General features: G+C 40.9%; 1 protein-coding gene across 1 annotated transcript in view; it reads right to left on the reverse strand.

Moving 5' to 3' along the window:
• Nucleotides 1-15,416, reverse strand: part of LOC144792094 (putative cation-transporting ATPase 13A4) — a 506,631-nt gene that overhangs the window by 296,609 nt on the left and 194,606 nt on the right. Inside the window, 2 exon segments of the mRNA XM_078666960.1 lie at nt 2,919-3,107; nt 8,613-8,770. Of these exon segments, the coding sequence (XP_078523086.1) occupies nt 2,919-3,107; nt 8,613-8,770 (347 nt within the window).

The raw sequence follows: 15,416 nt of genomic DNA on the forward strand, positions 1-15,416 counted from the left end.
GTGGAAGAGTTTGCTAAACAAAATGCATACATTGAGGCCCAAACTTTGTGTCAGGGCTGCGTCACGTTTTTGCGCACAACGCAGACGCAAAATCACAGTTGCTAAATCTTGCAATGCACTCCAATATACTCATGATAGAACTGCTAAACACATGTCTGTTGAGATCTGATGTCACTTCATGTGATGCCATGCATGATCTCACGCGCCGTGATGTCATGCGCTATGATGTCACTTGCATACTGCTTAGATTAATTAGCCCCCCCACTTTTTTATGATTGGTGCCCTGATTGTAGTATTACACTGGAGCTTCGTTCAACTGCTTCCATGGAAGTAAACCACTACTACAAATGTCAGGATGTGTTCTGGTGTTAGGACTGGAACACAGTGTCCTGGTGACATGGAGTTAATCTGGTGTTCAAGCCTAACCTTTTCAGGGCTACCGACTGTGCTGCCACTTCTAGTTTCATTCAGCCAGATTCATCAATGTCCCGTTTTGCGAGTCCTTAATAGCGATTATTAAGGAATCGCTATTAAAGACTCGCAAAACAGGATTCATGTTCATGATTCCTACAGCTTCCTTATTTGCGATTAGCAAATTGCTAATCGCAAATAAGGAATAACTCCCCATTCATTCCTATGGGCCTAAAGGCCCATAGGAATGAATGGGGAGTCATTCCTTATTTGCGATTAGTAATTTGCTAATCGCAAATAAGGATGCGATTTCAAGGGTGCCAGGGGTGTCCAAAGGACACCCTGTAGCACCCCTGAAATGTAAATGTAGACTGATGTTGCGCACACACATGTCCAAAGGACATGTGTGTGTGTAACGTACAACTTGGAAAAATGCACTAAAGTGCATTTTTCTAAGTTTTGGCTATTTACAACGAAGTCAGACTTCGCGGCAAATAGCGGCCAAAAATTGCAAATTCGCAATTCTAAATTGGTTCATGAATTGCAATTAAGGAATCTCAAATAGAGATTCCTTAAATGCAATTCCTCGCAATTTAGCAATTTTAAAACTAGCGATTTTTGCATTTGGGATGATGAATCCCAAATGCAACAAAAGCGCTTTGCGAGCCGATTCTTGTTTCATGAATCTGGCTGATAATTCTGTTTTTTAGCGGGGGCAGAGCGTGGTTGCAATATTCTGTTTATGGGTGGGGGAGAAAGTGGGAAGAAGGGCAAAAAATATTCAGGAGACACATTGAACTAATCTTAAATTGCTCTTGCCAGTTCGCCCAGTCCTGGTATTTTCTTTGCAGACAAGTACTAACTTGTGTGTGTTTCCCATATAAAAAGCAGTATTATAAATGCAATAGCAAGGTAGTCACTAGAACGGGGGCAGCTACATCGCACTTGGCATGGGACAATTTAAGATTACCGAAACAATGCTTATTTGATGTCCGAATTGAATGTCGATGAAGTTCATCCTCCGAATTCTAGGGGTTATTTTTAATCTGGAGGCGGAGGGTCTGCTGACCAGAGCAAATAAAGATGTGGTGTGACCAGCTGGCAGCGGCTTTATCCTTTCGCAATTTCAAGCAGGGGAGATTATAGTTTATTCATGAAAGCAGCACTTCCCGGGGGATGGCGGGAAACAGGTAGCACACATTCCTTCATTCACTCAGCCCGGCACAGCAAGAGTGTATGGCGTGCTTCAGGAGACGGTTACTTAAATATGCACACCCCCTCAGTCTGTGCTCTGAGACCCTACTCGCAGTCTCTGAAACAAACATTCTGGCTGCAGGAGACAGCCTTCGCTCATTTCCATCATAACTAGGGGTGGGCGGAATTTGCGTAATCGCGTTACGCAAATCTCCGCGAAATGGTAAAAAAGTCTCCGCAAACACACAGAAATTCCGCGAACACGCGGAATCGCTTGTTTGCAATGCTTTTTTACTGTTTACAATTGCTGTTTGCGTGCTCGGGGGGAAATATCTTGCGAACACACATTTGAGAACGGGAACAAGCAAACAATTTCGCGAAATTGCGGAACGCTGCATTTTGGGCAATTTTGCTTTCTCAGCGGAACGCGGAATTACCCAATACCGCAAATTACGTATGCGGAACGGAATTTACCGCCCAGGCCTAATCATAACTGAAAATTACAGTTGTTTAATAAAATGTAGGATGTTTTCACATCTGACATATCGCATGGACATTTCAGGAACATGGCACGTCCTACAATTTTTTCGTGGACTATGTAATGTATAGCTGTGACATTTTCGAAAAACAGTTGATCCTTCTAATTTGAATTTCTGTAGCGATTGTAGCCAAAGTCTTGAAACATCACAGACCTGTTAATATCAATTGTTTCTTTTATCTGGTTAAATGTATTAACCTTGGAAAAATTAAAGACTAAATCAGCCCTACAAGGTTTCAAAACCACACGTGGCAAGGAGGTAGCATAAGGATCGCTTCGGTAGATGCTCTAACCCACTGAGCTATATTTCCGCGTAACACGGATGGAGAATTTCTTAAGTGAGCGTGTCTGGATATAGTTTCTGTTTCTAGACAATGTGAATAACTTTTTAGATAGGTAGGGTATGCATGAACGATGCATGCTCCATTCTAATTAGATATTTCCAGTTGTCACATTTCATGCTTGAGTTGCTCACCGACTCCTGGTTTTGCCTTTCCCTTTGAAATCTGTAGGCCTCCATGGCAATAGAAAAACAAGCGAGGTGCGCGCACACTGCAAGTAATGTGAGGTATGCAGCTGACACTCGGCCACACTGCTGCTCGCTCCCGAGGTCCCAAGTCCAGGGGAGAGAGAAGGCGGGACATGCTTCCTCCTTTGGCCAATTTTCTTAGAAAGAAGCATGCAAAGACCAATAGCGTGGGAGTAAAAAAAAAAGCACAGTAAAGTAAACCAAGTGAGCAGATGAACACAACCCATGATGAAACCATCTACGTACCTTGTCAAAGCAGACGAGATTGAACCAGCCTAAAACACTGATCTTCTTAGGGCTGGTACAGAAAATTCCACTCTTTTTCAGCCTCTTCTGGGCATACATGGTTCCAACTGCCAGAGCAGCCGGGAGGGAAGGAGGAACCATACTGGTCACTAAAAAAAGTCCATGTACCACTATGTCCCCAACAGATACCTAGGGGAAAGAGCATTCATTTCAGAAACTGCAATAACTTTCAAACTCCTGTTGAAGTACATGAGAACAATATATCTATTAGCTTTGTCCACCCTATCTCATCTTCAAGGGGCAGAAAGACTTCCTGTCTGCTTTATGTCCATTGAAACATAAATGTGAATGCTGGTATACAAATGCAGTAGTTAATGCCTACACTCTAAACCCTCTAATTCAGTGAGCCAATCGCAGCGTTCCACAGAGAATACTCGCCCAGTTGACTCAAGGGGTTCCAGATCTTGTTTGGCCTGATGAAACCTTAACAATTCAAACAAGTTTTGAAAGATTGTCAACAAAATAAATAATAGCTTTGTAATGTGTGTTCTTTAAGTACATTCTTTTCTCTTTTATCTGTGTGTTTACAAGTCACTGCTGTTGTCATTTTCTCCATGGCAAATATGAAATGTTTTCTGTAAGAATAGAAACCCTTTTGTGGTTTGAGGAATGTACTAATATTTAGTTTTTAAGGTTAAATCAAATACATCTTTTGTCTCATTTGATGTCTTCAGTGTTATATTCCACTCAACAATGCTATTGCACTGTAACCGAGCCCCATGTGAACCATGTTTCTAGTACGTGTGCCAATAAAAGTCTGGCAGTCCCAATGAGAACAAAATAAAACATGACCCCCACATCTGATGAAATTCCTGGTCTCCCAGGTCCATTCATTTTCTTGATTTACAGAAACCATCTTCTACTTCCAGTGATGATTTCATCTTGTCACCAGCACAAACATATTGGTAAAATGCACAACACAACTACAATGCTTTTTTGTTAGAATCAAAACCTCTCTTTAAAACAACCACAACAAGCTTCCTGTGCCCACATTTAGGTGGCGGTCTGTTCTATTTTATTTTCCTAGCATATTAACGTAATTGAATATTTTAAAACACATGTAATCATTACAACAATATGATGAAGCTAGACGTGATGGCTTTGCCAATGCTTGGTTTCACAGTCATTGAAACTTTAAAGTTTGGGAGCCTTTTCTTGTTCTTGACACTCACAAGCAGCTCCTTCTAGTCCAACAGAAAACTGTTCATAAAGAAGATGGGATAGGACACCTTAGACCGGTTTGTGAAGTGTCTGGTCTGTCGCTTTGTTGTTCAACTTCTCCAGGGAGCATTTGAGAATCTTGATGGGAAATTGGGGGTCCCTATCCATTATTATCTGAAGGTACCTAAAATTATCCTCAGTTAAAGATATGCTGCATAGGTCTTTCAATATTTAAATTAGGGATGGGAAATGCCAGATGAAGATGCAGAGGAGGATGGGGAGTCTCAGCAACTTGGAACAGAGGGAAAAATGTCTTTACTGAAGCATGATTGTCCCACATCATAGGAAACATTAATGAAAAATTACACACTGTAAATCTATCTGTAAGTAAAATTCCATTGCAATACTGTGTAAGCATCAGTATTCCATACTCACTGTGAACCTCTAAAATTCCACGCTCGGTCCACTAATATATGCCACAAAGATTATGTATGTAGCAAGGTGTGCGAAACAGCCTTGAACATCATCTGGTAGAAGTAAAATAGAGTGCCTGCCAACTACCTGTAGCAGATAGTCCTTTAATGCCAGCCACAATGATCATGGTGTGGTAGTGTAGAAGGGGGCCAAAGGCTGTGTGTGTGTCTCTCCTGCTGCAAGCCATGTTTTAGGTCTTATACTTGTGGCTGACAGTAGAGGCCACTCTTTGTATGATGACTCTGCAGTGTTCACATAGGATGTGTATGGGAAAACACTATAAAAACTACAGTCTACATATGCTATAACAACTAACTTACCCACATGTTACATTCAGAAAGTTGCCGTAATTACCATTCTGGGCGGTGAACTCCGCTCCCCTCGGGGAGTTTGCAGAGTTTTCCGCATCACGTGGAACTCGCTGCGTTCTGAAAAACTCCACTCAGCGTGGAGGAATTTTTTTCCTTGCTCGCATTTGTAAAGTTGGCAAGCATGAGCGATGAAAATCCACTTCCCAGTGAGATTTTCCTCATTTGTGATCATCCAATTCAAGTTGGCGAGCTTGAGCATGGAATAGCACCATACTGGCGAAATTTCTCAACACGGGCGGTCAGATCTCTCATTGCGAGTGGTCGCATAAGCTTGCGACCGCTCGCGTTGAGAAACTGTCAGTTTGTGTTCAGAAGGCTGCTGCTCGAGTAAAATTCTACTCGAGCGGCAGAAAGGAAGAAGCACCTGCTTGCGCTGCACATGGATGCCGTTCGCAATGATTGCACAGTGCAGACAAATACCTGGCAATGAAAATCACAGCGGACGGCATTTATATAATGCACTCCGCTGCTTGCGGAGCGCCGCTTAGCGGGACAGAGTTTCTTTTGCACTTCACTGAGTTCTGCGTAGCGGCACTCCGCGAACTCTGCCCAGGCTTACTCAATTAGCACATACAAAGTCTAAATCTACATATAATATGTTAGCTAGTGCCACATTGTTGCATGTGTACACCTATTACTATACCCAAACAATACTGTCTTGATGCATAGTGTCGGTAGAGAGTCACATATGCAGCAATAAGTTGGAGGACACACCAAGGGATAAATGGTGACCTACCATACCCCAAACACCATGAATGAGAAACATGGTGGGCACAAATCATGAAACTGTCATTGTCCTGTGTGTTATGACCTTTGGATATGAATAGCAGTTATCCAAACAAGTGAATAGCACAATCCATTCATCCTCTTCCAGGTGTGTTCAGGCAATAGCTGCAGACTTTAACATTTTGACTACAACCTGATGCCTCCACTTTGCGACTCAGTGTTATTTGGCTAGATGCTGAGTTGTCATTGATGTGGTTTCACTGACCCCATGGAAGTGGTAGTCTCTGGCATCCCTGGGGGAAGCTGATGCAATGCTAATGGTTGACATTAATAACCTAGCACAGAGAGAACCTCTGGGAAGGTGCACCTTTGTGCTACCACCAGTGTTTGTGCACTGTGCATAGTATGATCTATGAACCTGATGATCTCATACATGTGTACACTTAAGTAAACACATATGCCACATGTGCGAACAGTGTAAACAGTTCAACTCTACCCTTCACACACAAGTAAGTTTATTGTTTAGTGAATTAAAACCATAACAAATTCCCCATAAGCGTCAGAGAAAATAACAGTATAAAAATGTCATGATATAAAACACAATTCAATTAATGCATCGTACACAAGTAAGTTTATTATAGTTAATTAAAATCATAAAAAAATTCCCCATAAACGTCAGATAAAATTACAGTATAAAAATGCCATGATATAAAACATAAATCAAATAATGCACATTTGACATTGCTGTAAAAAAAAACATATTTGTCAGCAGGGTCATAATTATGCATTATGCAATCCTAAAATGTCGAGAAGTCAGTAAGACTACATTTCTAATCTAAACAGTAAGGATAACACTGCTGACCTTCCAGCACAGTTATCTCCATGGTGCAATGATGCCTGCATCGTGGGGAGATTGTTTTGTGCAGGAAGGGGCACCTTCCTGCACAAATATAATCATTAGAGGCATTTTCCTTTTTCAATGAGTGCTATAGAACGCAGCACGCATTGAAAGTGGAAAAAACCAGGAGAAATTAAAACATTTCTCCTTGTTGCGCCTCACTACACGACCTCTAGGGTGGCGTAGCATTCAGACGCATCTCCAGATTTATGATTTCTCGTAAATGTGGAGATGTGTCTTGTTCCATGGGTGTGGCGTGGGTACACCCACAGCAACACCCATGGAACGCCCCTCTAACGCAAAGTGCTGCGTTAAAAGGGGCCGTATTGACAAGGAGAGGAAAAGTCACGCAGGGTGGCTTTTCCTCTCCTTGTAAATATGGAGGAGCCCCCTGAGCCACCAGTACGTCATGAAAAGTGACAAACTGGTGGAGGAGGGAGCTTGTAAATCTGGTCCTAAATGTCATAGACTAGTAGAGTCAAACAGTCAGGATTTACTCTCAAAAGGGGGTATGGCATAGGAATTTAGCAAGTGTAAGGATGCATCTCTTTTTATAGAACTACCTATTTCTTTAGGCCACAATGCAGTCTGTCATTTCTTCTCACTGTGCTATTACAGAAATAGATCAACCATAAGTCCATATTGCCCCATTTCCCACTAGGGGCCAGATGTAGGTAAATGTAATTTACCGATTCTTAAATACCGAATTTTACCGATTCGGTATTCAAAAATCGGTAAATGAGATGCAGGGAAAAAATCTGTATTTTTTACCAATTCGGAAATATACCGATTCGGTAAATTTACCGATTCGCAAACCATTGCGATTCAGTAAATTTACCGATTCGGTAAATTATCCGATTCGGTAACTTTACCGATTCGGTAAATTTACCGATTCGGACGATTTTCGACTCCTACATCCCAAATGCTCAATACCGGTCGGTAACGGCCGAAAATATCGATTTTCGGCCGTTACCGACCGGTATTGGGCTACCTACATCTGGCCCTAGATGCCTAGATTGCCTGGTCACATTCTCTTCTAATAACACATGGCTATGATTAATTCAACCATTTCACCCATCTCTCTTGAAACTGAGCAGTCCGCTGTGTAGGCAGGTGCCATGAACCACACCGAGACCTGGCTCTTCGAATGATCCTCCACCCAGAGGGACCAGCAGCCTTCCGCCCCTTGAGACCCACATGGGTGAGTAGCCACGTTTCATAAGCCCCTGATTGATTAATTGATTGACTGAGCTGTGAACCAGGTAGCATAAAACCAGGACCCTTGAAGTCTGGGGTTCCAACTTCGTGGCCAGTTAAAAATGTCAAGGGTTGACAAATTAACTTATTGGTGATTGGTGGAAAATAGGTATCTCTTATCGGATCTACATTGTCACAACCAGAGATGACATATTGTAACACGGTTCCAAGATATATCACTTTCTAAGTACTTAGAGATAGGGTAAGATCTTTTCTATGGTGACTACTCCATTGTACTTATTGATAGCAATGTTCATACTAAGAATGTGCAGGATTTCTCTGTAAAAATGATGGCTGCTTACAGCATTAAATTGTGGGGTAACAAATTGATAATTGATTATTTGGATACCCTCTATTTGGAATTTGCTTTTTGAGTGCTTTGACCTGGGTTGTACAACAGGATGCTTCATGCATTTTTTGAGTTTTTCTGATATTGGAAAAGGAACAATGATTCAAGTAGGAACCAAACAGGTGTTGCCCGTCAAGAAGACTAAGGGCCCAATTTAGATCTCGGTAGAGGGGAATACTTAATCTGAAACATTGTTGATAACCCGTCCATGTATTATAATTCCATTATATTCTTTGGAGGTCGTAATACGGCAGACGGGATATCCGTCATTTTTGTGATGGAGTATTCCATCAGCCGAGATAAAGGTAGGGCATACAGGTAGCATAAAGCAAGACCAAAAGAAAGAACTGCATGTGTGTGTTGTTATGGATTCCATGTACATCTGAGATCCTACTTACCCCATTACTTGTGAGCACAATTGCCAAATAGGTAAATCCTATAAGGGAAATGACCAGAAGACCGAAGATGAATCTGAGTGCATCTCTGTAGAGCTTGGCATCAACCGGCTTTGAGTAAAGAATAGACCTCACCAAATCACCCTTCGCTGTGTTGAAACCTAGAGGGACAGATTGTCATGAATATGACATATATCACATTTGGAGTCTCAAGGCGATGGAGTTGCTAGCTGCTTCGAAAAAAAAGGACTGAAAGACGAGGGAAAATCAGGAGAAAGCACCCAGAAAAAAGGGAGAAAAATGATAAAGCAGTAAAAAAAAGAGGCAAGAGAAAGCACTCAGACAAATGAGAGAATGGAAGGAGAAAGCAGTAAAAAACAGAGCTAAAGCAGGAGAAAACACTCAGAAGAAAATGGGGGGAAAGCAATTTAAAAAAATGAGGGAAACCAGGAGAAAGCCCTCTGAAACTGGGGGAAGCAAAACCAGTGCAGCAGTCCAGGAGAGCTGGGCTTGGATCCTGCTCAATAGGTCGCACTGCGGCCTCCATTAAGTAGGTCCTGGGATGAGTTAGGGGTGCTGGGAGGTGCTTGGTAGACCTAGGGGGTAGGTGGGAAAACATGGAGCAGGTGAGAGCATCAAATGAGGGGAAAAACAAGGAGAAGCATTGAAAATCAAGGGAAAAGCAGGAGAAAGCACTCAGAAATTGGTGAAGAGGAAGGAGAAGGCAGTACAAAATGGAGATAAAGCAGGAGAAAGCACTCAAAAAAATGTGGGCGCGGAAAGATAAAACACAAAAAATCACACAAATGCGGTAGAAGGCTCTCAAAAACAGGGAAAGCAAGGAGAAAGCAGTGAAAAATGAGGAAAAGCAGGAGAAAGCGGGGGAAAGGAATGAGAAATCAGTAAAGAAATAAAGCAAAAGCAAGAGAAAAAACTAGGAAAAACAGAGATGAAGCAGAGCAGTTGCAACAGCAAGGGACGGCAGAGCTGGGTAAGCTGGGCATAGGGAATACATTTCATATGTAAAATCTGCTTTGAAAGCTTAACTATCATTTTAAATACTTCCATTTGTTGCTGCACAGTACTTCTTTTAGTATATCCAGACTGAGAACATCAAAATCAGCTGTAATTAAATTACATGCTAACCAATCTAAAACACATGGGGCCTCATTTATGAGAAATGACGCATCGCTGCGTGAAAGCAGCGATGCGTCACTTCTCAGTGCGCACTCCTTGCGACATACCAGATGCGTCATATTTACAGTATGACGCATCATGTCGCAAGGAATTACAGATACGTCAGAATTTCTGACGTATCTGTAAGCGCAAAAGTGACGCATTGCTGGAGTTTGTCACAAAAGTGACGCAACTCCAGCAATGCTTCCTTTCACATGGGGAAAGCCCCATGTGAAAGGGCCTGCGTCAGTCTTATGCCTGCTGTCAGTCAGGCGCAAGATTTTGACGCAAGGGCGTCTTAGAAGTGACGCAGTGAAATCTCATAGATTTCACTGCGTCACTTCTACGAGGCTTTTTGCGGGGGAACACCCCCCCTGCATAGCGCAGGGGTTTACAAAGTGACGCATCTGCCTAGATGCGTCACTTTGTAAATAGTGCGCAACAGGAGGCATGTTTTACGCCGCCGATGCGTCACAAAAAGTGACGCATCGGAAGCGCAAAACTCACGCAAGGCCTCATAAATGAGGCCCCTGGTATGAAAATTCCTGGAGTATGTTGCTACATTTTCATGGCCCATATTATCCAATTTGACGCTTGGTAAGAGGACTATCACATGACCTGCTTGTAGGTAATCTTGTGTTTCTTATGAGAGTGTTAAGTGTCTCATAAAGAACATTTCCATTGCCATATCTTACAGCAATTGTTTCTCAGCTGAGTGATATTTAAGTCTAATAATGGGGCTTGTTTTGTGGTTCTGTGGGCAAATCTCAACAACCAATGTACTGTGAGTGAATGAAGGGAACTTCATTGTTCAGTTAATTAAAACTTACAATTAAAACAAATTAAAAAAATCATCACATTATTACATATAATTGCCTATTGCATATCAAACTGCTGTTAAAGGCTAAAGTATTAGGACAGGAAACAGCAACTTCCTGTTAGTGTTACTTGAGTTAAGTATCCGGTCCCTTTGTTGCACCAGAATAACCGTCTGGTAGGGGGACTTCTCCCCCAACTTCACCATCCCCCCTAGTGTTGGGTGAAGCTGAAATCAAGACCACTAGCTGATTAGTCTGGGAGTGGGTTCACTCTCAGGATAGATGTGCAAGTGTTTTCTATTTGTCTTCTATCCTCCCCTATGTCTTCACCTTTTTTCTACTTGTTGATGTGCCCTGCCTATTCATTCATGAAACCCTGTATTGTACACATGTTTTGTCTGAGAACATGTTTAAAAAGGCCCTAGCTTACAGGTTTTCAACCAGAAGCACAATGAGCATTGAAGTAATGCTTTGTATTCAATACGATTATGATATCCTTTATTTCATTTATTTTTGTTCACTGCTTTTTTATTTCTTTTGGTACCTTCTAATAACTCTGAAATGATTTTCGTCTTAAGGTGGAATATCAAACCAAAAATTTTCTTTTCCTATATTTATAATGTAATTGACAAAAATATAAAAAATAAAAGTGATTGGCTGTAATATCATTGTCAAAAATATTGTGTTTTAGTAAAGATATATATATATATATATATATATATATATATATATATATATATATATATATATATCTTGAGCATATTGACCGTGAGCAATGTAGACAGGACTACCGGAAGGCGTGGGTCAAACTGTGCTGGTTGACTAATGGATTTGAGAATAAATTAACCCAAAGGAAAATCGCTGGTGTTGCGGCTTAATTGTGTGCTTCTGGAAACGTTGTTGTATATATATATATTCACTGAAAAAACCATAGGTTATAGACCATATATAGTTAGGGATTAGCATTTAAAAAACCTTATTTTACTCACACAAAACCATTGAAATTCCATATATAGTTAGTTGTACTAACTATATATCACGCACCCGCAATCCACTGCTGATGATGTCACATATTACATCATTCATGACATGGTCAGTGACATCACTGATGACATCACTGATGACATCTCAAATTACATCACTGATGACATCACTGATGACATCATCCAGTGACTGTGTGTTTCTGTAAAGTTTAAATATGTTTTACATATTGAAGAATGAGTAGATGTAGAAGTGTCTGGATGAAGGATTTAGTAGGTGCGTGACTGACTGTATGAGTGAGTGATTAAATGTGTCTCACTGAGTGCATGGGTTAGTGACTAAACTGTCTTAATTTGTGCATCATTATGTCTGTTGTTCTGTAAACTGCTGCATGTGTTGATCAGTAGCTATATGAGTAACTATATAGGTTATTGATTGGTTGCCCAAGCATTTGTATGGGAGACTGAGTGTGTGTGTGAGTGGCTGGGAAGTGTATGACTCTGTGCATAGATGTATGGGTTCAAAAGTGCATGTTGGAAACAGCTGTATGGGCGGTTGACTGTGTGCATGACTGTATTGGTGAGTGAATAGATATCTCAGTGCTACATGTCAAAATAAGTACATATGTAAAATACAGTACATGTGAGAGTTGACATATATAAATAACTGTGCATAAGAGCCAGTGAATGTGTGAGTGGCTGTATGGATCATTGTGAACTTGTATCCAGGATTGTATAAGTGAGTAAATATGTTTTAGTATTTGTTTGAATAAGTAAGTAAGGTGTGTTTAACTGTATAGTTAAGGAAATGGAGGTGTGATTGATTGTTTGCATGACTGTCTAGGTGTGTGTGTAACTTCATGGATGAGTGACAATCTGTGAGTCTGTGTTTACACTGAGTGTATCTAAGGTTATATTAGAGTCTGAAGAGGTTCATCGTATTATCACAACAGTGATGTCATCAGTAATGTCATTTGAGATGTCATCAGTGATGTCATCAGTGATGTCATTTGAGATGTCATCAGTGATGTCATCAGTGATGTCATTTGAGATGTCATCAGTGATGTCATCAGTGATGTCACTGACCATGTCATGAATGATGTAATATGTGACATCATCAGCAGTGGATTGCGGGTGCGTGATATATAGTTAGTACAACTAACTATATATGGAATTTCAATGGTTTTGTGTGAGTAAAATAAGGTTTTTTAAATGCTAATCCCTAACTATATATGGTCTATAACCTATGGTTTTTTCAGTGAATTTTTAAGGTTTTGTAAATGCTAATTCCTAACTATATATGGTCTATAACCTATGGTTTTTTCAGTGAATTTCATTGGTTTTTTAATAGCTAATATCAAAACCTTTACAATGTATTATTCTTTAAAAAGAAAAATATTTTTTACATGTTTTTTATACAATTTTTTTTTTATTTTTTTTTGTTTCGCTCCCAGTACGCGTACCGGTTAGCTTCCCGTTAGCTCAATCCGGAGGCGCGACCCGGTACGCGAACTGGTAAACGTTCCTTTAGCGCACCTCTCGCGTTACAAAACAACATCGCGACGCTTCGCGTCAGCATGACGTTTCGCGTTCTCGCGTAATACGTCATATTACGTGCTACGTTCGCGTACCCGGAAGCGGAGCGGTACGCGAACCGGAAGCGATCCGCGGCGCGGCGCCGACCGCGTAATGTAAACATAGCAGGTCATGTGACTCGATAATAACACTTTTCATTGGTTCATTTCACTTTTGGTTTCCTAATGATGTAATACAAGGTCATGTGATCTAAAATGGACACTTTTCATTGGTTTAGAACTTTTGTTTTTCCCAAATGATGAAAACCCCTCCTTCTTTCATCACTCTGACTTTCATCTTGGTGAGAGAAAGACCCTTTATTGAGACTTTGTGATGGCTTCATTAGTAGCTTCAGCTGGTGCTAGCCCACCACCTCCACCAAATCCAAGAAAGAGAGGACCACCTGCAGAAGTAATTCTGCAAGAAGAGGAAGAACAGGAAGAGGAGGAAGAGGAGGAAGAGCATGAGTTTTTGCCAGAGGAGCCCAGGAGGTACAATCGACAGGAGAATTATATCTGGCAATTCTACAGAATTCCTGAGGGGCAAAAGAAAGTGAATGCTCGTTACGTGTTTTGCCGCATATGCGGTGATAGATTGTCAAGGGGCACTGATAAAAAATATAGTTATGGCAATCATACTATGCATCGGCATATGAGTAGGTGGCACCCAAATAACTATAGTGCTGCCCAGCTACGTGACCAACAACAAAATCCCCTACAAATGGCAAGAAGATCGGTGGTTCCAGAGGTGTCGGGACCAGAGGCGAGGGAGGTGATTGCAAACATCCAAATGTTGTTTGGGCACGTAAAACAAGTGTGCGTGGAATGTGGCGCTTTCATCTGCTACAGAGAAAGTAGCATCACTTTGATTTTGCGAGCAATTCAAAATCATATTAATGTTTGCACAAGACGCACCAAAAAATAAATTCTTTTTTTTTTTTTGCTCCTGTTGAGCCCTTTATAATGGATCGTTTTTGTTTCCCCCCCCCCCAAAAAAACCAAAAAATTTTTAAAAACGTTCAGAAAATACAAAAAAAGTAAAAAAATGTTCAAAAAATACTAAAAAAAATATAAAACAACAAAAACATAAAAAAAAAAGTTCTTTTCAGAACTAACTCCCCATTATAAAAAAATTGGTAGAATATTTGGAACTCTGCCAACCTCTATTTCTCTTAGTTCGCTCCCGGAGCGCTACCCGGTACGCGTACCGGAAGCTAACCAAAAAAATATTTTTTAAAAAAGAACAGTAACTATAAGGGAAGGAAATACACAGTTATGTTAAAAGAAAGACAGCTTTTTTATTGTGATACGCTCCCCAGTACGCTTCCCGGTTCGCGTACCGGGCGCTAACCACGAAAAAAAACTAAAAAAAATTTTTTTTTTTTTGCTCAGCGGGGCCCCTTTAAAGCCTCCATATCAAACCTAGGGGGTCAGGGAGTATCTACTATGCCCCCTTATGGTCATTTGCCCCTTCGCTTTTGCCTCCTCTTGTCTCTCGATCCTACCGAGAGACAAGATGGCGGCCGCTCCGGACTGTTTAGAATGTTGACAGACACCGGAGAGCCAATCAACTTCGCTACGCGAAGTTCCGTTACGCGTCAAGTACGCGTACCGGGGCGCTGCCTGGTCCGCGCTTACAGATATATATCTTTTTTTGAACGTTATTTTCTCAAAATCCACTGCAGCACATATATTGAGACCTACAAAAGGCACATCGGGCTACCAGTCCCTACAATTTTGCCAAGTTTCGTGCAAATCCATTCAGCCGTTCGGGCTAAAAATGAGGCTAACCGCCCTATGGAAAACTCAATGTTAAAAACACGTTTTGGGACCCCCCTTTTTTCTCGGCCCCCCCTGGACCAACTCCCCCCAAATTTCCAGTGGCTGCTCAGAAACAAAATGTTCCATTTTGCTGAAAATTTCAGCCAATTCCGTCCACAAACGCCAAAGTTATTAGACATAGAATTTTCAAAAAACCCATAGGGAAAAAATTCTAACTATATATACCTACTGGCGACCGCCAGTAGGTAATATATATATATATATATATTATATATATATATATATATATATATATATATATATATATATATATATATATATATATATATATATATATATATATATATATATATATATATATATATATATATATCCATCGACTCAGGAACCCAATTTGAAACTGAGCCTCACGAGGGTCAAATGAAAGCTCATGAGTGGAGGAAGCAACCTGCCAGCAGGACCCTTCCAAGGAACAGC

Source organism: Lissotriton helveticus, chromosome 11 (genome assembly GCF_964261635.1).
Source record: "Lissotriton helveticus chromosome 11, aLisHel1.1, whole genome shotgun sequence".
Classification (NCBI taxonomy): Eukaryota; Metazoa; Chordata; class Amphibia; order Caudata; family Salamandridae; genus Lissotriton; species Lissotriton helveticus.